Source organism: Podarcis raffonei, chromosome 15 (assembly GCF_027172205.1).
Source record: "Podarcis raffonei isolate rPodRaf1 chromosome 15, rPodRaf1.pri, whole genome shotgun sequence".
Classification (NCBI taxonomy): domain Eukaryota; kingdom Metazoa; phylum Chordata; class Lepidosauria; order Squamata; family Lacertidae; genus Podarcis; species Podarcis raffonei.
In genome coordinates, this window is record NC_070616.1 from 1,846,516 (window position 1) to 1,869,687 (window position 23,172).

Consider the following 23,172-nt stretch of genomic DNA (forward strand, 5'->3'; position numbering starts at 1 on the left):
CCCACGCTGCGGATGTATGTCCGGCGCGCAGGGCGCTCTGCTTCAGGGTGCCCCACGCACCAGGCGGCAGGCTGCTATCCTCAGCGTGGGGAGCCCTGCGGGGAACTCTTGCAGGGCTGCCTAGGCTGCGGATGTGTTCCCGAAGCACCGGGCATTCTGCTTTCAGGGTGCCCGACACTCTGGGAAGCAGGCTGCTATCCGCAGCCTAGACATCCCTGTGGGACCTCCCGCAGGGCGGCCTAGGCTGCGGATGTGTTCCCGAAGCGCTGGGTGCTCTGCTTTCAGGGCGCCCGATGCTCCGGGAAGCAGGCTGCTATCCCTAGCCTAGACATCCCTGCGGGACCTCCCGCAGGGCTGCCTAGGCTGCGGATGTGTTCCTGAAGCCTGGAGAGCGAGAGTCGGTGCGCACTGACCCCTCTCGCTCTCCAAGCTTCAGCGAAAGCCTGCATTCGCCCCATAGGACGCACCCATATTTCCCCTTCATATTTGGAGGGGAAAAAGTGCGTCCTATAGGGCGAAAAATATGGTAATCTCTTAATGGCAGGGGTAGCCAACATAGTGCCCTCCAAATTCTTTGCACTATAACTCACGAGTCCCAGCAAGTGTGGGATGTTGGGCGTTGTAGTCCTACAAGATCCGTGAAGGGTGGCAGAGCAGCAGTTTGGCTGTTCCTGTGTTGGGGCCAGCAAACAAGTGTGGCATGTTGACTTCTATTTGTTCCCCAGAGATATCAAGGCAGGAAACATCCTACTGACGGAACCAGGCCAGGTGAAACTCGCTGACTTCGGATCTGCTTCCATAGCATCTCCTGCCAACTCGTTTGTGGGGACACCATATTGGTAAGGGAGGCTTCAGCATTGGTATTGCTGTGGGAGTTAACGTTTTGCAGTTAATGGTCTTACATGCACGGCAGATTTCTGGATGACCCTTAAAGTGGGCTGGAAAGGAGATTACTTCAATGCCAGGTCTGTCATTCCAGAGTATAAATATTGGGGTCTAGCAATGAGTCGTTTTCCACTTGCCAGCACATTGTCACCCTTTAGTACTTCCTGAAATAGCTTATGAAGACTGGATAGGAACATAGAAGGTAGCCTTATACTGAGTAAGACCTAATATATACTTAAGGTAAAGGGACCCCTGACCATTAGGTCCAGTCGTGGCCGACTCTGGGGTTGCGGCGCTCATCTTGCTTTATTGGCCAAGGGAGCCGGCGTACAGCTTCCAGGTCATGTGGCCAGCAGGACTAAGCCGCTTCTGGAGAACCAGAGCAGCGCACGGAAACGCCATTTATCTTCCCGCCGGAGCAGTACCTATTTATCTACTTGCACTTTGACGTGCTTTTGAACTGCTAGGTTGGCAGGAGCAGGGACCGAGCAATGGGAGCTCACCCTGTCGCAGGGATTCGAACCACCGACCTTCTGATCAGCAAGCCCTAGGCTCTGTGGTTTAACCCACAGCGCCACCCGCTCCACCTGCTGTCAGTCATCCTGCCTTCCACCTTACCAGTCCCAAGGGACACCAAGTTGCCATTGCATCTTTCTCTGGCCCATCCTCATTTCTCCTTTCCCTTCTCCTGGTGAAGATTAAGTGACTCAAGAAAATGATGTGGAGGAAGAGGACGATAAGAGAACATCCACATGCAAGACATATATTCTCTCTCTCTCCCTGCTCTGCCGTTTCAGGAGCCCTCAGCCCTGCTTGTGTTCCCACCTCATACTGGGTTTCCTCAAGCAACTACGTAGCATCCTTGGGACCCCAGGCCTCCAGATATACTCATATTCTGTATTGTTTTCTCTACACCTCAGGCTAGTTAGTGTTGGTTAGTAGTCAGTGTTAGTCTTCATCCTAAAGGGCAAGGCAGAAATGGTCAAGGATTTTGGTGAGTGGATCTGCTAAGCACCTTAATTTTTCTCTCTTCAGGATGGCCCCGGAAGTGATTTTAGCCATGGATGAAGGGCAATATGATGGTAAAGTCGACGTGTGGTCACTTGGGATAACGTGTATTGAATTAGGTAGGCCATGTCTGCCTGTTCGAGTTCTGACTTCTCCCAGTCAAAAGTTGTACATTTTTTGCTGCTGCTGCTACTACTACTGCTGCTGCTACTACTACTACTACTACTAATAATAATAATATACTGCTTGCTTGCCAAAATGGCTTCTAAGTGGTTTTACAAGTGTAAAACCGTTTACAAAAATATATCCCCACAGAACTAAAATACACAACAAAACAATTTCATCAAAACATTAAAAAGCACCCATAATTAAACTGTCCAATAAAACAAACCCACTAAAGCAGCATAATAATTAAAGCAGTTTAAAACAGCAGTTAAAATGATTAGATGAGGAGTTTCAGGTCAGGAAATCAAGAGGATTGCAGTCTAAACAGGTATGTCTTCAAGAGCCGGCAGAATGCCAGTAGTGATGAGGCCTCTTGTATTTCAGCAACACGGGTGCTAAATTATGTCTTGCCCCATCTAAAAAGATTATTTTGGAACTGAGAAAGATAGAAAAAGAAGCAACCAAAGTTGACCAAGGGCTGGAGCATTTTCCCCCTTTGGAGAAAAATAATAGAGCACTTGGGTCTTTTAAAAAGAAAAGATAATTTGGATCCAGGGGAGAGGTTCATGAATTGGGGTGGAGGAGGAGAACAGAAAGAGACTTTCCTCATTCATATTACAGTGGACCCTCCGGATATGAATTAAATTCGTTCCGGGGGTCTGTCCGCAACCCAAAAAGTCCATATGCAGGGGCACTGCTTCTGTGCATGCGCGCAGCGTGATTTGAGTGCTTCTGCTCATGCATGCGCAGCAAAAGCCAGAAGTATTCACTTCTGGGTTTGTCGCATTTGTAACCCGAAAGTTACGTATCCAGAGTGGTATGTAACTAGAGGGTCCACTGTATTAGAATTTGGGGTTAGAGTTCCACACAGCTTCTAGTTAAACTGTGGAAATTTCTGACATAAGAGACAGCGATTTCTTTGGTGGCTTTAAAAAAAGGATTTGGTAGAAAGCAGATATGTCAGTGGTAGGACTGTGCAAAACATTCATCAGTTTGGAGAAGCCCCCCCCCCCCGACCCCTTTGGCATTTGGGTGGCTCGTTTGGCCATTGAAAGTGCAACAGTCATGGTATTTACCCCTCTGCTGCAGTGAGGAGCGGGAGGGTTTGGCAGGTGCAAGTGACCTCGTTCTATCTGGTTCTGTCGAGGATCAGGCACAGTCCGGCTGGGGCGCCACCAGTTGCTTCCCCCTCCATTAAGCAAACACTTTTTTCTTTCTGTGCAGCGGAAAGGAAGCCTCCCTTGTTTAATATGAACGCAATGAGTGCCTTATATCACATAGCGCAGAATGAATCCCCTACACTCCAGTCCAATGAATGGTGAGTGAATGCCCGAAGGAGGAGAGGTTGCGACACGTTTTGGGGTCAGTTGTCTGGGTTTCGGGATCAACATACCTAAATGGGCTTATAAGTCAGCACCTTGGTGATTTATTTATTTATCTGAGCAAAAATGAAATGTTAGATCCATCACAGCAATGCTTTCTTGAGAGCAGCATTTGCCATGTCAAATTGTAATGGTGGGTGGTTGCCTCTCCTGTGCGTCCAATTTCCGCAGTGGCTTCTGGTCTCTCGGTCCCGGCTGCTGTGTTTCCTCTGATGATCCTGTGCAAGTGATGTGTTGACATGGGCGAAAAAGGCAGCTGTGCCCTTGACTAAACAATAGTTGAAAACTTCTGTTTTCCCTTACCCTTTATAGGTCTGATTATTTTCGAAACTTTGTAGATTCTTGCCTCCAGAAAATCCCCCAAGACAGGCCTACATCGGAGGAGCTCCTGAAGGTTAGCTTGACTTCCTTTATTCTTGATCTGTCAGCAAACCCCCTCCCCCCCCCCAATATTAGAATCGCACATGTTGGTTACCCTTTCAGTCTTGTCTTTCCATGTTTTTCACGTACCATTTTCTCCCAAAGCCTAGCAGAACCTAGCTATTTTGTGACTTGATGGTCAGCACTCTGAGCCTTGTAAGTTAACCTTTCAACATTCCTCCATCCCTCCTCTTAGCAAACTTGTCAGGCCTCTCATTCTTGGGGCTTCCCATCTTCATATGTTGATACCGGTTCGCGGCCTCCTTACACCTTTGAGTTGTGTGAAAACCTATTATGTGTTAACAAACAATCTACCTTTCCCCTCTTCATCTATTTACATCACGTGTGTGTTTCTTTTATATGTAGTCCTCCCACCACCACACATGCGTGCAAGCAGGCTTCCCATCTTACTTCTCCCATGTTTTTCCTTCCCCTGACACAGATTGTGTACAAGTCGCCTGCTGCTTTGAAAAGGCCATTCTGTTTCTCCTTCCCATCTTCCCTGTAGATCTAATTTCATTAGCTCTGCTGACAGACAGCAGCAAGTACCAGTAAACCGGGGCGGGGGGTGTTGTTGTTCACTATTGATGGTAGTTCTTCTTCACTGCAAAGATGCTTTCTCTACTTACATTTATTTTTAAGCAAAGCCCATGGAGCTGCCTTATCCTGAAGCTGCTCCAACTGGCAGTGGCTTACCTGGATCGTGTTCTCTGCCATCAGCTGATCTCTGAGGTTCTTTTTCCTTTATGGACTGACCCAGTGCAATATTGCACTTCCAGACATCCTAAGTCATAGAATCATAGCTAGAGTTTCTGGTGGTGGTGAGCTTTTATCTAAACAGGGAGTAAACATACTGGAACTCGAGTGCCAGGTCTCTCTGCCTGGGACCCTCCAGTTGAGCAGTTCTGCATGCAGCTTCCCACAGGCCTTTGCCAGGCAAGGGATTCCCTGGGCTTCGGACTGACGGAAGCCTTGCCAGACCATCTCTGCAGTCGGCACCTATATCTTTTCCCAGTCCAGGAGAACGCTTTGCCTGTAGCCATGGCATGCTGTGGTTTGTGGGCAGAGCCTGAGGTCACAGGGCACTGACACTCCCCTGCCCGCTTGTGTCTTCTGCTGCAGCACGTGTTTGTCCTCCGGGAGCGCCCTGAGACAGTGTTAATAGACCTGATCCAGAGAACAAAGGATGCAGTCAGAGAACTGGACAATCTTCAGTATCGCAAGATGAAGAAACTCCTCTTCCAGGAGGCGCACAACGGTCCCGCGGTGGAAACCCAGGAGGAGGAGGAGGTAGAAGCAGAGGCTGGGCTTGGGGGGTGGGGAGGAATTCTTCACCAGCCTTTTGCTCATCACTGTGTGGTGCTTGCTTCTGGCATCGCCACCACGGTCCTCTTTCCCAGCAGCCCATTCATATCTCCATCTGAGCTTAACCTGCATCTTGGGATATGTCCACCATAAACTGCCCTCTGCAGTTTCGGCTGTCAAGCCACGGCCTTCCCTTCCATCATGCAACAAGGCTTTCCTCCTCCTGCAGTTTGGCAAGCACAGCCTTCACCCAGCCTGGAGCTCTCTGGGCGTTTTCAACCACAGCTTCCACCAGCCCCAGGCAGCACAGTGCTGGAACCCAAGGGACTTGTAATCCCAGACACTTGGAGGGCACCAGGTTGGGTGAAGATTGCCTGAAATGGCCGCAATTAGATGCTGCTCGTTTGCAAGAGTCGTGTTTTAAAATTGTAGCAGAACATTCCTTTCTGGTAACTTTTGGAAAGAGAGCATTGCTAAATCCAAGCCTGTTGGATTATCATCTGTGGCAAAAAGCAGTGTGTGTGTTTGTGTGTGTTTGCAACTGTAAGTGCTGCTCTTGATACAATTCTCAGTATTGTACAACTTATCCACATGATTTCTTTCTTGGGTATTTAACGAGGTCTGAAGTATCCTTTAGATTTCTTTCCCTGTAAGATCGAGATCAAGAACTGAGCATTCTGTATGAGGCTAGCCAAGCAAAGAAATTTGAACCCATGTCTTAACCCTGATGCTCTTGTCCACAAACACCTGCCTAGTTTGTGAAACTGGCTAATGTCTGGCAGACCCATGTGACATTTTATTTCCCCAAAAGACTCAGGGGTCTTTCCTTGGCTACCTGTAAAGCTGAACATTCAGCAGGGAAGAGATCTAAGTGCTGCCGCCTCACTGACAACGATTCTCATGTTACAGCTGCAGTGGGTTGCCCTGCTAACAACCCTCTGTGATGTTCTCCCCTCTTCCCTTCAGGAGCAAGACCACGGCATGGGCCGGACGGGAACAGTGAACAGCGTCGGGAGCAACCAGTCCATCCCCAGCATGTCCATTAGTGCCAGTAGCCAAAGCAGTAGTGTTAATAGTCTTCCAGATGCCTCGGACGACAGGAGCGAGCTGGACATGATGGAGGGTGACCACACGGTGATGTCCAACAGCTCCGTCATCCACTTGAAGCCGGTAATTCATACAGCAGCCGGGAGAGGGCATGATCTGTGTCTCTTCCCATGGCCCACCTGGAGCCAAAAGGGTCAAGAGGTTTCTTTTTTAATCAATCAGCCCCGCTGATATTTCTTCTCCTCCTCCTCCTCCTCCTCCCAAGGAGGAAGAAAACTACAGGGAGGATCCGGACCCCCGATCGAGAGCGTCGGAACCCCAAGTGTCTCCACCCCAAGTCTCTCGCCACAGATCCCACTACCGCAACCGAGAGCACTTTGCTACTATACGCACAGCGTCGCTGGTAGGTTCAACTCTCTCTTTGTGGAGCAGGTTAGGCCCTTGGCTAAGTAAGTGTCATCTTGGGGCTTTTCAGGGGGGGGTTTAATTATTATTTGTAATGCCTGCTCTGAGTAACATTAGATTCAACTCATAACAGCCATACTTCAGTGGCCAGCTTAGCAAAAACAAGGGGCAAAGCAAATTTCGGGGGGGGGGGGTTAGTAGAAACCTTTCCATTACGTTTAATGGGCAGCTGTATCAGACTCCTTATCCTGCAAGAAAGTCCTGTAACATGAACACAATGATAATGTTCAAACTTGAGAAAAATGCTGTTTTGCTTGGTTTTTTAATATAAAATGTTTTTGGGGGTTTTTTTGCAAAAGGAGGAGGAGATCTGCTTCTCTAACACGTTGCTTTTCTAGATGCTTGCTAGCTGAGGGGTCCCCCCAATATTCCCCATAACAATTCCTTCAGCTGACATAGGAAGGAAAGAGGGAAATAGAAAGCTGCCTTAGACAGAGTCAAACCATTGGTCCACCTAGCTCAGTACTGTTCACACTGACTGGCAGCAGCTCTCCAGGGTTTCAAATAAAAGGTATTTCCCAGCCGTACCTGGAGATGCCAGGGATGGAGCTTGGGGCCTTCTGCAGACTAAATAGGGGCTCCACTGCTGAGCTATGTATCTTCCCCTAAAGATACAACAAGATTCTAGTCCTCATGAGTTAAGGGCTGATTTAATAGGAACCTAGGAATATGCCTAATACGGAATCAGACTGTTGGTTTATCCAGCTCAGTACCATCTACACGGAGTGGCAACATCTCTCCAGGATTTCATACCTGGGAGATGCTGCCAGGCATCAAACCTGACACTTCTTGAGAGCCAGTGTGGTGTAGTGGTTAAGAGCGATAGACACGTAATCTGGGGAACCAGGTTCGCGTCTCCACTCCTCCACATGCAGCTGCTGGGTGACCTTGGGCCAGTCACACTTCTTTGAAGTCTCTCAGCCCCACTCACCTCACAGAGTGTTGGTTGTGGGGGAGGAAGGGAAAGGAGAATGTTAGCTGCTTTGAGACTCCTTAAAAAGGGAGTGAAAGGCGGGATATCAAATCCAAACTCTTCTTCTTCTTCTTCTTTGCATGCCAAGGATGTGTTTTAATACTGAGCTGTGCAGCCCATAGGCCTGCGCTCACGTGCCTTGGGAAACGTCTCCTCCTCTGAGTCGCTGTGGTCTGTTTCCCCGTCCTCCCTGCAGGTGACGAGGCAGATGCAGGAGCACGAGCAAGACTCGGAGCTCCGGGAGCAGATGTCCGGCTACAAGCGGATGCGGCGGCAGCACCAGAAGCAGCTGATGGCTCTGGAGAACAAGCTGAAGGCCGAGATGGATGAGCACCGCCTACGGCTGGACAAGGACCTGGAGACCCAGCGCAACAACTTTGCGGCCGAGATGGAGAAGCTCATCAAGAAGCACCAGGCAGCAATGGAGAAGGAGGTAGGGGGCAGCTGCTTCCGCACAGCTTCTCCGGTAAGGTTGGGCAACACAGACGCGCCATAAGATAAAGCCTAACGTGGCCTCCGCTCGTCCTGGTGCCCTCCAAATGTTTTTCTTTCTTTGTTTTATGTCATAAAGTTTATACACCTCTTGATTGTTAAATGAAAAACTTCAAGGAGGTTTACCCCAGAAAATATATATTGTTGATCATTTTACTGCTTTAAGACTTTCAAAAAGTTAAAATGACAGTAGACTAGAAGCAGATTAAAACTCGCATCAACTTTCTAAACATCTGGGTAGGAATGTTTTCGTAGGTGCTGAAAAGAGGACAGTGAAGGTGCCTGCCTGATATCAATAGGCATGGAGTTCTAAAGTGTGGGTGAGGCCTCACTAAAAGATTCGAGTTCTTACAAATGCAGAACGGGTATTATGTGGCACCTGTACCATTATATGGGGTAAGGAAATCTTGTAGGTGAGCTGGTCCCAAGTTGTTAAGGGCTTTCTATACTAATAGCAGCACCTTGAACTTGGTCCAGGAGCCAAAGGGCTGGTGGGAGTTTTCCAAAATAGCTGGAGGGCCCCGGGCTAGCAGAGGTTGGCTTAATGCATTCTCTGCTCTTGTCCAGAGTGTCTGTGTGTGAATAGGCAGGCCTGTGTTACTGTTTCTGCATTTCAAGCATGTCTGACGATGCAGACACTGTTGCCCTTGGTTGCCCCCTGAGCCGCTTACCACTCTCTCCTGGGCCTTTTCTCCTGGGTAGGCGAAAATCATGGCCAACGAAGAGAAGAAGTTTCAGCAGCACATTCAAGCCCAGCAGAAGAAAGAGCTGAACAGCTTCCTGGAATCCCAGAAAAGAGAGTATAAACTGCGCAAGGAGCAGCTCAAAGAGGTAAAGCTCATCTCTTAGAAAAGGGGGGGGGGCTGATGGCAGCAAAAGAGCATTCATCCAGTCACTGGTCTGATTGGCAGTTAGAAAAAGTTTGCCTTTTTGTACAATTAAGACAATTATTCAAGACGCTTGTGATCACTAGCACTTTTGTTTAGCAGGGCCTTTTGAAATAGTGGTGGCAGTTGTTGATTTATTTATTACCTGCCCTTCACCTTAAGGTCCCAGGGCAGGTTAAAGCATTAAAAACAACATTTAAAAACAACTTGCAACCTTAAAAATAAAAAACATGCACCTCAACTGTCAAAACCCAGGATGGAACAGGGTGCTTGTCTTGTTTTATAGAGGTTTGACTCTTGCATTGTCCTAAAACCCAAATTTTTAAAACCCTTCTCTTTTCTGGGACAATGTCACTGCTGGCATTCCTATAATATTGTACCTGGTCTAGCTCAGCCACTCATGCAGAAATTTGCCTATTACAAGCTGTGCCTGTGGAAAGGAAGGCCTGTCCTCCAGCAATGATTCCTCTGTCCCCATAGATGTTTTTATCCTGAGTGTCCACGATGGCAGGGAACCCTCCGTTGGCAGAATGTCCCCTTCTTGCTGCTTCTCTGTTCCATTGAACTGTGTGTGCCCTTATCTCTGCACTCCTTGCAATACCAAAGGATGCAGATAGAGAGGAGCCTTCTCTCCTTCTCCCCTTCTCCCATCTTCCTACAAGCCAAGCTAACTCATTTTATTTATTTATTTATTCATTTCATTTGTATGCTGCTTTCCCACAAACAGAGCAGTTTATGACAAAACAGAAGTGCATTTCAAAACAGAAACAATGTCATAATAATATAGCAAAACAACACAATAACAAATACAATACCATACAAAAAAACCCCAAACCCTCAGTACTAGATATAACAAGATTCCTTAAGCAACATCCACCAGCCAATAGCAAAAACAGCAAGGGAGCTTTACAGTTTCACCTTGGTCCTAGAAACAGCCCCTCCCATCACGTTGCTCACAGTCCTCCTGCAGCAGATTATTCTTCTAGGGCTTCCAAGGGCAGCAGGTGGGGCAGCAGGCAGCTCCCCTCCCATGACGTTGCATTGAGCCCTGCCCCCTGTGACGGGAGACCACCTGCTCTTCTTTCTTCCAGGAGCTGAATGAGAACCAGAGCACTCCCAAGAAGGAGAAGCAGGAGTGGCTGTCCAAGCAGAAGGAGAACATCCAGCACTTCCAGGCGGAGGAGGAGGCCAACCTGCTCCGGCGGCAGCGGCAGTACTTGGAGCTGGAGTGCCGCCGCTTCAAACGGCGGATGCTGCTGGGGCGCCACAACCTGGAGCAGGACCTTGTCCGGGAGGTGCGTAGGAGGCCCCATGACCCATCTAGCCCAGCATCCTTTTCTCACAGTGGCCAAATAGGGTACCCAAAGGGAAACCAGCAAAGAAGCATTGCTGCCTCTGCGTAACCACCTTGGCTAGTAGCCATCAATAGCCCTCTCCTCCTCCATGAATTTGTCTAATCCTCTTTTAAAGCCACCCAAGTGGGTGGCCATCACTGCTTCCTGCAGGACTGAGTTCCACAGTTTAGCTATGCACTGTGTGAAGAAGGACTTTAAATTTCCCGAGTCCTCCATCTTTATACGCTGCTTGATTGTAAAAAAACAAAACGAAACAGAGTGGTTTACTAAACAGATAAAACAATAGTGTTATCATAACCAGCAAGAATAATTTATTTTTTTGAAAAGTTATTAAACTAAAAACAGATTAAACCATGCAGCAGCGTTCTAGATATCTGGATAGGCTTGTCTTAGAAGTCACCAAAAAGAATACGATGAAGGCACCTGCCTGATAACAACAGTCAGGGAGTTCCAAAGTGTGGGTGCTGCCACATTAAAATATCAAGTTCTTACGGATGCAGATAGGGTGTTGCACCTGTAACAGTGCTGGATCTGCTGATTGAAGGGGTCGAGGGAGCATATATGGGGTAAGGTGATCCTGAAGGTTTGACTTGACCTCTGTCCAAAGAGTTCAGGGCTCTGTACAGCAATAATCAAAACAACCAGCCCAACTGCAGATCAGGGTTGGAGGAAAACTGTGAAAGGATAGGTAAACTTAAAAATGGAAGCAATGGCCATTACAGATTGAGCAGCGAGATTGGTGGTTGAGTAAAATAGCTACGTTTTAGGATGGGCAGAAGCAGACCACATTTCAGAAGTACCTTCTCAGATCACAAGTCATAATTGTTCAGATTTATAAAGCTCTTCATAGCCAACAGCCATTGATGCAGTGTGAAGTGAGATAAAATGGCATAAGGTACCGTATTTTTCGCACCATAGGACACACTTTTTCCCCTCCAAAAATGAAGGGGAAATGTGTGTGCGTCCTATGGTGCGAATGCAGGCTTTCGCTGAAGCCTGGAGAGTGAGAGGGGTCGGTGCGCACCGACCCCTCATGCTCTCCAGGCTTCGCACACCTCTCCGCAAGCAGCGGGAGCCCAGCGCTGGGCTCCCGCTGCTTGCAGAGAGTTGCCTGCATGCTGAAGCCTGCGCGCGCTGAGCTCAGCGCGTCCAGGCTTCACGGACCTCTCAGCAAGCAGTGGGAGCGCTCCCACGGCTTGCAGAGAGCTGCCTGTTTGGGGGCTGGGGTCGGGGGAAGCTTGAGCTTCCCCCGCCCCAGCCCCGCGCCTGGGGGGAAAATATTTTTTCCCCCTTTATTTCCCCCCCAAAAAACTGGGTGCACCCTATGGTCCGGTGCGCCCTATGGTGCGAAAAATACGGTACTTTAAAAACAAGATGAAGAACAATAGATAGGGGTGTGGTTTGTAGCTCAGATACCATTTTTCCCAAAAGGGTGATTGTGCATTCATGGGAGTTGAGTCTGTTGGCAGCTCTTAGCTGCAGTAGTATAATGGAATACCCGTGTGCAGAGGCCATCTATCTCTGGCCACGAGGGGACAGCTGCCCCCTTCCTTCCCTCCCTGGCAGCACCCTTTGCCTCGGGCTCTCTGACCCAGCCAGGAAAATACTTGCCTGGTCCTGATGTCCCCTCTTCCTCGCTTCCCCCCAATGACTCCCCTTCTCCTTGCATCTCAGGAACTGAACAAGCGCCAGACGCAGAAGGACCTGGAGCATGCCATGCTGCTGCGCCAGCATGAGTCCATGCAGGAGCTGGAGTTCCGGCACCTCAACACCATCCAGAAGATGCGCTGCGAGCTCATCCGGCTCCAGCACCAGACAGAGCTCACCAACCAGCTGGAGTATAACAAGCGGCGGGAGAGGGAGCTGCGGCGCAAGCATGTCATGGAGGTGCGGCAGCAGCCCAAGAGCCTCAAGGTGAGCTGGTTCAGGGGGTGAAGGTGGGCAGCTCTCTGCCCACGGGCCCCATTGTGTGTTGCGGGAAGGCACTGCCCAGGACTGGTTGCATTCGGCCCATATTGAGCCTCTGGGAAGACATGTTTGTTTCCTCAAGCGTTTAGTCTGCAGCCTGAAGGGCTGTTCCAGCAGCCCCTTACTTGCTGCCTTCTGGTGTCATCTCCCCCTGCCTCTGGGGTTGCCTTCTGGGGCTCATGTCCTTTGCACAGCAAGCTGCCTTACAGCGAGCCCAGCTCATTGGCCCATCTATCTCAGTACATTGTATACAGTGGCTTTCCAAGGTTTCAGGCAAGGAATCTTCTGTAGCCCAGCCTGAAGATGCTGTCAAGGAGTGAAGCTGATGCTGTACCACTGGACTGCAGCCCTTTCCCCACCTCCTCCTTTCCCAGCTGAGGCAGAACCCAAAACTTGCCCCTGGCACTTTGCCTACCCCAGAAGATAGATGAGTGAGGAAGCCTCAAGCCGATCGTTCAGCCAGGAGTGCCAAGGGAAGGAAGAGTTTCATTGCCCACCCAAAGGAGGCCCAAGGTTCCAGCCCTCTTGCTGACTTTGCTGTCTCGGGAACAGGAAACTGTGTGAGGCACATGGGCCATGCATCTCTCCCTCTGGCTTGGGCAACTGACCAGAGGAGGCTCTCTGCACCTTGGTGACCCAGATCCTGTGCCAAGGAAAGCCCAGCTCGGTGACCTGTATAAATTATGCAAGTTGAGCACATTTCAAATTTCCTCCTATTTACATAATCCCGTCTTATCTAGATGGTGTTGGGCAGTGAGGAGGGCAGGCAGCTCTCTGCAGGGCTCTGTTGCCTGCCTTCCCCTTTGGCCTCTGGAAATCTGACCCAGCTTCCTCTCTGTCCCCCAAGCCCTGAAAAATATATGTGCTGCTACCAACAGGGTGACAGGCTCTTCAGGCCAGAAACTACTGTGTGGCAGCTGAGGGCTGGCAGGCTGGGCCTCACTTTCATGGTGTTTTGTGTGACCACGGTTGAATGTTTTAAGTGGGCCATAGCTCACTGGCAGAGCGCCTACTTTGTATACAGAAGGTCCCATGTTCAGTCACTGACCGTGTCTGCAGGTGTGGTTGAGAGAAAGCACCCCCGGCCTGGGACCCTGCAGGGCTTCTGCCAGTCAGTGTCTACAGTACTGAGCCAGATGGACCCAATGGTCTGACTCGGAATTAAACAGCTCATCCTGTTTCTGTGTGCATCACTCTTGCCAATACTCGTTTACGTTCTATTCCACATCTCCCCCTCTTATCTATGGTAAGGCTGCAGTAAGGTCTAAACTACCCTTAACTGACTCAATATACTGTGTGAGTGCGTAAGGCAGCAGGTCGCTTCTTCTCCAGGGAAGTCTGGCATAGCTTACCCAGTAAAGCAGTGTCTGGGTTTGGGTTTGTCCTCAAGAGTCTGTTTCAAGTGGGGCACTTCTCAGAGCATGCTCAGTGTTCATGCCCCAGGGTGTGGAAAAACCACCAGCAGGCCTTTCGTGGAGGGGTTGTGCCGTTGGTGGTGCTGTTGGGGCTTCCAGGCTGGAGATGGCTCTGCAGCTCAAAGCCCGTTAGAAACCCCTTGACATGGCAGGCCTGTCCTCTAAGAAGGTTGACGCAGAACCGTTGTTCTCCTCCCCTCCAGTCTAAAGAGCTCCAGATCAAGAAGCAGTTCCAGGATACGTGCAAGATCCAGACCCGGCAGTACAAGGCCCTGCGGAACCACCTGCTGGAGACCACCCCCAAGAGTGAGCACAAGGCTGTCTTGAAGAGGCTCAAGGAGGAGCAGACCCGAAAGCTGGCCATCCTCGCAGAGCAGTACGACCACAGCATCAACGAGATGCTCTCCACGCAGGCTGTGAGTTTCCCCATGGAGCCCTCTCCTTCCTGGCAGCGGTGGGGGGTGGGGGCTGTTCAGTCCCATAACTGACATAGAATCATGAAATAATAGAGTAGGAAGGGACCCTGAGAACCATATAGTCCAACTCCCTGCAATGCAGGAATATGCAGTTGTCCCATAGGGGGATCGAACCTGCAACCTTGGCATGAACAGCACCTCATGTATCCAACTGAGGTATCCAGGCTGACCAGACGTGGTGTTGGTGGAGCGTTGCTGAGCCTTGGCCACAGCCAGGGGCTGCCTCTGTGGGTTCCCTGGGAAATATTTTATTTATTTAAGCTATTTATAGACCGCTTAATTGCAGAATTAAGCCGTTCTTTTTTGTAAGCCATTTTGAGGGTTTTTCTCTTTCTTTTTACAATGAAGCAGTGTATAGATTTTATGAAATAGAAGCATTCATTCATTTAAGTGGTTTGCATAAAAATTAAGAAGCAGTAGGTCATCAAGGTCAATTAACATTCATCCTAAATATGGAGTACTTCCTTTCAGTATCTGCTGAAACAGAAAAGTCTTTGTCAGGTACCTGAAGTTTCACTGGGGAGGGGAGGGGACGACTGTCTAATCTCAGCTGGGAGGGAGTTCCATAGAATCCAGCCCATAATAATGAATGCATGCCTTCTGGCGGATAGAAGCCTTGCATCTGAGTCATGAAGAACTGCTAACAGACTCCTCTGAAGATCTCTGTGACCACCAGGCAGCGATAGAAGGAATTCTATCCTTATACTAATGTATCCTGGACCTAAGTTGTTCAGGGCCTTGTACATTAATGCAGGAATCTTGAAGCTGGCCTGGGAACACATGGGCAGTCATTGCAGGCTTTTGAACACCAGAGTGAGGAGCCCTTTCCACCTCCCTCTTCCCTTCTTAGCAAGCCTCACAACCAGCTTCCCTTGCAAGCCCTCTTCCACAGCTCAGTTTGTTTGCTTTTGTCTTGCAGCTGCGATTGGACGAGGCGCAGGAAGCAGAGTGCCAGGTCTTGAAGATGCAGCTGCAGCAGGAACTGGAGCTGCTCAACGCCTATCAGAGCAAGATCAAGATGCAGGCAGAGGCTCAGCACGACCGGGAGCTGCACGAGCTGGAGCAGCGGGTGTCCCTGCGCAGGGCCCTCCTTGAGCAGAAGGTATGACATGGGCAGGCAGCCTGGACGTTGGCGCATTAAAGTAGGACAAGGGCACAAACACACACACACACAGTATTTTTTCCACACGGATTTCTTCAGAATTCTGTCATTTGCTTGACATGCGGAAGAAGCCATCCAAGGTATTGGGGTCAAGTTCACATGTAACACTAAACTCTGGGACAGCTTGTGGTTAACTCATGGTTTGTTAAGCAGGCCATGGCTTTGTGATGTGTTTGAAGCAGGCAATAGACAGCAGATCTGTGGGGTACAAGGAAGTGGCCATGGGAACCCCAGTCCTGTGGCCCAGCTAAGTTGGTGATGGTAATAATAATAAAAATAATATTTATTTGCCACCTTTTCTCAAAGGAGCTCACAGCCATTGAGATACATTAGGCCAAGAGATAGTGACCAGTCCCCAAGCTCTGTCCGCATTTGAACCCTGGTCTCTCCCATGTCCTAGTGCAGGACTGAAACCTCCACCCCACCACGGTCTCTCATGCTGTGCAGCATCCTGCACTTCACCTGCTACACCAAAGACACAATAATATTGTTAGAAAAAGAGGCGTTGTAGGAATGGCAATGTCCCTACGCCTACAGTGTCATTGGTGACCCAGTCGCCCCACGGCAGTCTCTGTCACTGACAACACCCACACATGCCCCATGCTGTTGAGGGTTAATGGCTGCACGGGAGGTGGGATTTAACCTCCATGCCTCCGTCTCTACCCCTTTTCTCCCTTCACCCACCTGTCATTAACAGTGGTGTTGTAGCTAAAGTGGCTGAAGTTACGGTGCCGCAAACTTTACTCTGCTGCCGTATCTTGGCATTTAAGGTCAGCATAGGGAATTTGGTGGCAGTGCAACTGGAGGTTAGGTTTCAGTTTTACGCTGTTCCAATCTTTCTCCCTGTGCAGAGTTACTAGCCTGTTTTGTGCATTTGCGAGTGGGTGGTGGTTGCCTTGCAGGAGGCATGTGGTGAAGAGAAAGGATTACGGATCCTCTCTGGGTACCCTATTTGCCCACTCTTGGAAGCAGCCTTCCACCTCTCTCAGTTTCTGCGCAAAAGTCACTGTCTTTTAGTGCAGGTTTTTTAGTTCTTTTGGCTCTGCAGATGTTGTTGAACCACAGCTCTCACCAGCCGCAGAAAGGATGGCCAAGGGCCAGACAGGACTGATGGCAGCTGCAGTCCAACAACATCTGCAGGGCCAGAGGTTCCCCCATCCTCTGTTTTAGGGAACCAGGCAGCCTCTGCTGCCACCTGCTGGCCCCCTCCAGTGTAGCTATAGGTGTGTGTCTCTGTAAACTCAGTCCAGATCTCATAGGTGTGAATGAAATTCCTGAAAATCGTGATACAGTCAGGGACAGACTGCATTACAATGAAAACCAGCTGCCTTTCTGCATGTAAAAGGAGCTCCGTGGTTCCCTTCCATTACAAAACCTGAAATTAGGCCATGTCTCTGGAGAAACTGTCCCTCTCAGGGTCCAGAGACCACTCCAGTTTTTGGAAAGAGTCCAATTTGGATTAAGAGTGTGGCTGTCCTGTGACTTGACTCTTGACGTCACAACATTTGACCCCTTTAACTCAAGCGGCTTCAGGGTGAAGTGGTGATTTATTTCTTCATTGAGGTGCATGCTGGTGCTTACCTTTTATTTTAATAATAATAATAATAATAATAAATTTTATTTATATCCTGCCCTCCCCAGCCGAAGCCGGGCTCAGGGCGGCTAACAACACTAAAATAGTGCAACATTATAAAAACATTATAAAGATTAATTAAAATCAAAATTGATGGCAACCATAAACTAAAGTTCTGTAAAGATTGCCAAAGGAGGGAGTCAGGCTGCGCCCTGACCAAAGGCCTGGTGGAACAGCTCTGTCTTGCAGGCCCTGCGGAAAGATGTCAAGTCCTGCAGGGCCCTAGTCTCTTGTGACAGAGCGCTCCACCAGGTTGGAGCCACAGCCGAAAAAGCCCTGGCTCTAGGGATATATTTCATTTATATCCCACCTTTTCCCCCAAGGAGCTCAAGGTGTGGCCTACATGATTCTCCTCCTCCTTTAATCCCCACTACAACCCTGCAAGGTAGGTTAGGCTGAGAGGTAGTCACTGGCCCAAGATCACCTAGTGAGCTAAATGACTGAGCAGAGATGTGCTTTATTTTCCGATGCAGTCAAGGCCTTTGTCTGTATAGAATCATAGAAGAGTTGGAAGGGACCACAAGGATGATCTAGTCCAACCTGCTGCAGTGGCGAGGAAGGCCGCTTGCCCCCCACCCCCCGCCAACAAGACTCTGTGCCCTCAGAGATGTGAGGGCTCTTAGTTGCTCCTCCACAGGGAGTCACCCCCAAGACAGCCCCAGGGAGTGAGCAAGGGTTTTCACGCAGGACACCCTAATTTGTCTGGATTGTGTGGATGTTGGGCAGAAAACCTAGGCTGGCAGCTGGTGAGCTCTCCCCTCATGGCTTGTTTTGTGGCTTAACCTAAATCCTTTTCGCCAGGCGGCAGGTTCTGACTGCCCAACGTCTTTGCCTATTGTAGGGTGGAAGCAGCCACACCCTAATCCATTGCCGGAGTCTGTTAATAACTAACGTGTGCCATGATTGATGAGGGCAGGTGAAGCGCTAGTTCTCGCAGGCCGAGGCCAACCGGTCGCAGTGTTTGTTAGGATTGCGGTTTGTGGTGCAGGGGAACGGCAGCACCTGTTTTGCATCAGCACGAGGGTTGCATCAGCACCGCTTTCTTCACCACCTTCTAAAGGTTGCTGCGGGGCACCTGTTCAGTATTTGCTGTTCCGATCTAACCCCGCCCCCCCATCTTCCCCCACCCCCACCCAATTCTGTTCTGCCCAGATCGAGGAGGAGATGCTGGCCTTGCAGAACGAGCGCACGGAGCGGATCCGAAGCCTGCTGGAGCGCCAGGCCCGGGAGATTGAGGCGTTTGACTCGGAGAGCATGCGGCTGGGCTTCAGCAACATGGTCCTCTCGAACCTCTCCCCAGAGGCGTTCAGCCACAGCTACCCGGGAGCTTCCAGCTGGTCCCACAACCCTTCTGGGGGCGCAGGGCCCCACTGGGGTCACCCCATGGGTGGTCCGCCGCAGGCGTGGGGCCACCCAATGCAGGGCGGCCCCCAGCCCTGGGGTCACCCCTCTGGGCCCATGCAGGGAGTCCCCCGGGGGAGCTCACTTGGGGTCCGCAACAGCCCCCAGGCTCTGAGGCGGACGTCCTCCGGGGGACGGACAGAGCCAGGCATGAGCAGGAGCACGAGCGTCACGTCGCAAATATCCAATGGGTCACACATGTCTTATACATAATAGCTTCGAGAGGTCTGTCCCTGAGGGTGGCAAGTCCACTGGAGCTGTCTGCCAACAGAAGCTGCCAAGGGGCAACCCCACCCCCCTCCCCGGGAGCCCAGACCCGGGCAGCACGGACTCCGGGTGCCGACTGGCGAGCGTGTTCATTTTGGGCAGCATTTAATGTTTTGGGTTTACTAATTGGGATGTCATAGTATTTGGCTGCAGAGTCTCTCTTAGCTTCTTTAAGAAAAAGGAAAGATTATTTTAAAGAAAGCGGTTTGGAGTCTGGGAGAGAGGTGCTGCTTTTTCAGTGCCAAGGGGTCAGGGGAGGCCATTCTCTCTTAACAGAAGGAAGGAAGGAAGGAAGGAAGGAAGGAAGGAAGGAAGGAAGGGTCGGTCTCCCCTATCCCAAGCTCCTGGTGAATTAGGCACATTGGGAGGGCAAACCCCGTGGCTTCTTGCTTTGCTCTCTCTGTATTTAAATGCCCCTCACCTCTCCCTGCTTCATTGGGGGCCCATCTCTTGCTACAAAGGGACTCGGGGGGGGGAGCTGTGCCACTAAAGAGAGGAGGTCCAGGAGGGCGAGGGGAACCGCGCCTGCTGATAGAAGTTGGGGGGGAGAAAGGGGGCAAGCAGACAGCTCTGGACACCCCACCCCCCCGCTGGCGCATGCTGTCTCCCCGTTGCACTAAGGTGAAGCCGCTCACTTGGAGCACACCTGATCGCTTGGACAGAACTGCACTAGTCAAATGCACCTGCTAGAAACCTGTTTGCAGTTCAGCCCAACAGGCTGTGTTGTGTGTGTGTGTGTGTGTGTGTGTGTGTGTGTATGGTTGTGTGGTTGCTGGAGGGGGAAGAGGCAAGGCCAGGGAGGGTCTGCTGTTTTCTAGCTTAATACTGTGACATCTCACGTTAGTCAAGCATCAGAACAATTCGCGAGGCGCCCGGGATCGTACCCCACTCCCCTGCCTGCCTGCTCTGCTCTTCAGAAACTTCTATATATTAAAAAAAAAGACTTTCAGCCAGCCAGTCCAAATTTCCAGAGGTGTTGTGATTGATGCCATAAGTTTCAGACATGCCATTTAGGGCAGGCAAGGAGATCTCTCTCCTTTCTGACACTACATATTTTATTTTATTTTTTGCCAGATTTTTTTTTGGGGGGGGGGGAGCTAACCTTGGGCTTGCCACAGTTTTTTCCTCATTTACATGTAAAGCTGTAGCCAATGTGTTTCCAAGTGTGTTTTAGTTGCCATGGGGGGGGGGGTTTACACCTCTCTTGCCCTGCTGCTGACCAGCCTGTTAAGCTGCCTCCATTGACGTTTTACGCTACATGCGACCCGTCCTTCGCATGAGTTCTCAAGAGGTGGGGGACACCCCCCGCACTGTTTTTAAAGCCATTTGCGACTGCTTTTGGTGACCTTTTGCCCAGAGGCTCTGCTTCCAAAGAGCCACTGTGCATGCTCACACACACATGTAGATTTCTGGGGCTGGCGGCTGGAGAACAAGGTTTTTGGGAGAGCTAGACACGCCCCTCTCCTTTTGCGCTCAGGATCTTTGGGACCTCAGTTGCCAAGGCAGCACAAGAGGTACTGTGACTCGCGTCAAGCCAGGGGCTAAGCAGAGAGCAGCTTGGCCCGAGGTTACGAGAAAAGGAAAAGAAAGAGTTTCTCCTCACTACAGGAGCTGCTTCCCTCGGCTGTTCGTTGTAAAAAAACTTTTAAAAAATTCCCTTGCACATTTAAGCAAATGAAACACTAGCTAACTAACTCTAGAATTTTTTATTTTGCCTTTTAACACATCTTATAGGGCTCAGAATTGCAAGGTTTCTTCCGAATGTTTTTGGTGTCCAACGCGACATCTTTGTATAGAAAAATACTCTAATGTCTTTCACACTGCAGCTCAGTTCTTTTTTTTTTATCAGTGTGACTTCTTTTTTTAAAAAAAATCTTAGCTAAATTAAAAAACAACCACTCCAGATCCTTAATCTCTCTCTCTCTCTCTTTCTCCCTCCCTCTCCCCCTCTCCCCTCCCTCTCCCTACAGATCTTTGGTTGATCATAGCACTGGGAACAAGCAGGAGGCCACTAAGCCAAATCAGCCCCTTCCAGGGGGGTGGAAATGGGTGGGGAGAATCTTGACTTGGGCACCATTGTCCTAGCATATTAGTGACTCTCTTGAAAGGGTCGCAGTGGGCAAAGCCCTTTTTGCCCATGTGTTCTGTGTATCTCGCGTGAAAAAGATCTCAGTAGTGCTCAGATCCTTCCTCGCGAAACTAACTTCACAGAGAGGAGAACTCTCATGCCTCTTCTCTTTCCATTTGACATGAAATTTGAACTAGTTAACTTATTTTTAAAAGGGGGGGGGAGAGAGAAGAACATTGTCATTTAACTCCAAAAGGCCCTTCTACCCTGGACCCCTGGAATGGGTCTCCGTTTCTAGGCAGTACCACATCAGTAACATGGTGCTAATATTGAATGTTTTTCTCTGGGTGGGGGCAAAGAGGGGAGCGCCTCTCGTTCCCAAGCATGTCCACAAACGCACAGACCAAGGAGCAATGATATGAGCCAGCCTTGGTCAAGCTGGGACCCTCTGCCTGCTTCAGACTACAAATCCCATCAGCTGATGGGAGTTGTAGTCCGAAGCCACTGGAGAGCCCCAGTTTGGTGGGGGCTGAATTATGAGCGGTACTTGAGAACCCCTCCCTGTCGCTTCATTCATGCATTTTTTGCTTGCATTGATGATGAAATTTTGGGCAGGCTCCACATTGGGAGGGGGTGGGAGTGTTCTTTCCTAAAATAATCTTGTTTGTGTGATGCAAAACAAGGCCTGACTGCTGCCTCTTTCACCCCCTCCCCTTCCACGCTGCCCCATTTCAATATTAGCGCTTAACAAAAAAAAAAAAAAAGAGAGAGAGAATTGTGGTCTTGTAACCAGGTCGTTTTTCTCTTCCTGCCCCTCCCCCCCCAAATGTATATCTCATCACGTGCCAGACCCTGGACTTATTCAAGGAATTAATATTTTAATTAAAATAGTTTGCAAAAACTGCATCAGATCCATTGGTCTAAATGTTTTGTGTGTGTGCATAGTTGCAGGTGTGTGTGTGTGTGTGCCGAGAGGGTCTGAGCAAGCCACAAATCCCTACCAAGAAAAGCCAATTACAATTTTAATTCCATATGGATGCAGGTTCTATTTCCTGTTTTCTGTGATGGGTCAAGAAGAAAGCCAGATTTTAAATTTGTGCTTTTTTTCCTGAGGTGCAGCTGCACTCTGAAATGATTCGCAAACCGGATAGATGTTTGAGAAAACCTCAACCTTCCAGCCATGTTTTTAAGCCTTGGGTCCCCAGATGATCAGGGATGATGGGAGTTGTAATCCAGCAACTTTGAAGAGTGCTGTGTGGTCTACTTGCATCCCTCCCCTCTCCAAAAAAAGCTTGTTAGCATCGTTCGTTCGTTCATTCATTTTATATTTATCCCTAGAAGCTGCCTTCTGGTGTTCCCCTCCCTCCCATTTATTTATTTTTAGCTGAAGAATCTGTGGCCCTCTAGACTTTTATGCACTACAGCTCTTGCCACGGTCCCTGTCCATTAGCCCTGCTGGCTGATGAGTAACGTCTGAGAGGGACAACAGGCTTCCCACCCCTGACTTGTGGTCTCTTCATCTTTTTCCTGGTTGCCTTACTCAGCCTTCACCACAATGTCCTGGCATCAGCAGTGGAATCTGCAAAGCAGCCTTGAGGCCGCCTGGCACCTTTCAAGAGCTTTGGGCAGGGCTGGTGGGAGTTGTAGTTTGGAACACCAGGCGGGCAAAAAGACTGTTGTAAGGGAACAAGTCCAAACTGCAACTGCCTTGAGCAACAGGAGCTGTAGGAGCAATTTTCTGGAGGGAGGCTACCTTCTCTTCAGCTTCCCTCCTCCCTGGTCTCTCTACATTTTTTGAGAAAATAAAATCCAAACCATAGCAGAGTTGGAAGGGGACCCAGCGAGTCGTCTAGTCCAGCCCTCCACTGTGCTCCTCTCCAACTTCCTAGCTTTCTGTTTTGAGGTGGTAGAGCCAGAGCAGTCTGGCATCTTGTGATCTGTTTAAAAAAGCCACACACACACCCCAAAAAACCTGCAGGTCTTGTAAATTACTTTTTTAACACAATGGAGTCTCCTGTGGTCAAGGGACTTAAAGAGATGGTTCCTTCCCAGGAGGTTGAAAGCAGACTCAGAATGACACCTCTAGGTGCATGTTTCATGTGGCTGATTTATTTCTATTTTCTTTCCTCTCTTCACATTAGCTGCGCAACCACAGGCCCTGTGAGCCTAACAGCCTTCATCCTGTGCTAGGAAGGGCAATGTCACCTCCGTGGACCACAGCCCCTCGCCTTCTAAAATGCAGAGACATCTATTTTTATAGAAAAATGCTCACAAGCACATCCCATTTTATAAACACAGGTTCTCAGTTCTGTAGTTACATGTTCTGTATAGAGCGATGAGCTCTCCTCTTTGGCACTGAGACATTAAAAGGTATTGTTTTCAAGGTGCTGCTGCCTGC

The 23,172-nt window shown here is 49.7% G+C and overlaps 1 protein-coding gene across 2 annotated transcripts in view; it reads left to right on the forward strand.

Moving 5' to 3' along the window:
* The window catches only part of TAOK1 (TAO kinase 1), a 57,437-nt gene extending 35,759 nt beyond the window's left edge, over window positions 1-21,678 (forward strand). The window contains exons 7-20 of one of the 2 annotated variants that reach the window (XM_053366748.1): window positions 726-839; window positions 1,921-2,012; window positions 3,283-3,376; window positions 3,753-3,834; window positions 4,983-5,150; window positions 6,132-6,335; window positions 6,478-6,615; window positions 7,847-8,116; window positions 8,845-8,973; window positions 10,121-10,324; window positions 12,059-12,298; window positions 13,971-14,183; window positions 15,163-15,345; window positions 18,191-21,678. In XM_053366748.1, coding sequence (XP_053222723.1) covers window positions 726-839; window positions 1,921-2,012; window positions 3,283-3,376; window positions 3,753-3,834; window positions 4,983-5,150; window positions 6,132-6,335; window positions 6,478-6,615; window positions 7,847-8,116; window positions 8,845-8,973; window positions 10,121-10,324; window positions 12,059-12,298; window positions 13,971-14,183; window positions 15,163-15,345; window positions 18,191-18,652 — 2,593 coding nt within the window. In that variant the 3' untranslated portion in view covers window positions 18,653-21,678. The remainder of the gene's footprint in view (window positions 1-725; window positions 840-1,920; window positions 2,013-3,282; window positions 3,377-3,752; window positions 3,835-4,982; window positions 5,151-6,131; window positions 6,336-6,477; window positions 6,616-7,846; window positions 8,117-8,844; window positions 8,974-10,120; window positions 10,325-12,058; window positions 12,299-13,970; window positions 14,184-15,162; window positions 15,346-18,190) is intronic. The other variant, XM_053366749.1, reaches the window with a different exon arrangement.
* Window positions 21,679-23,172: the final 1,494 nt, after the last annotated feature.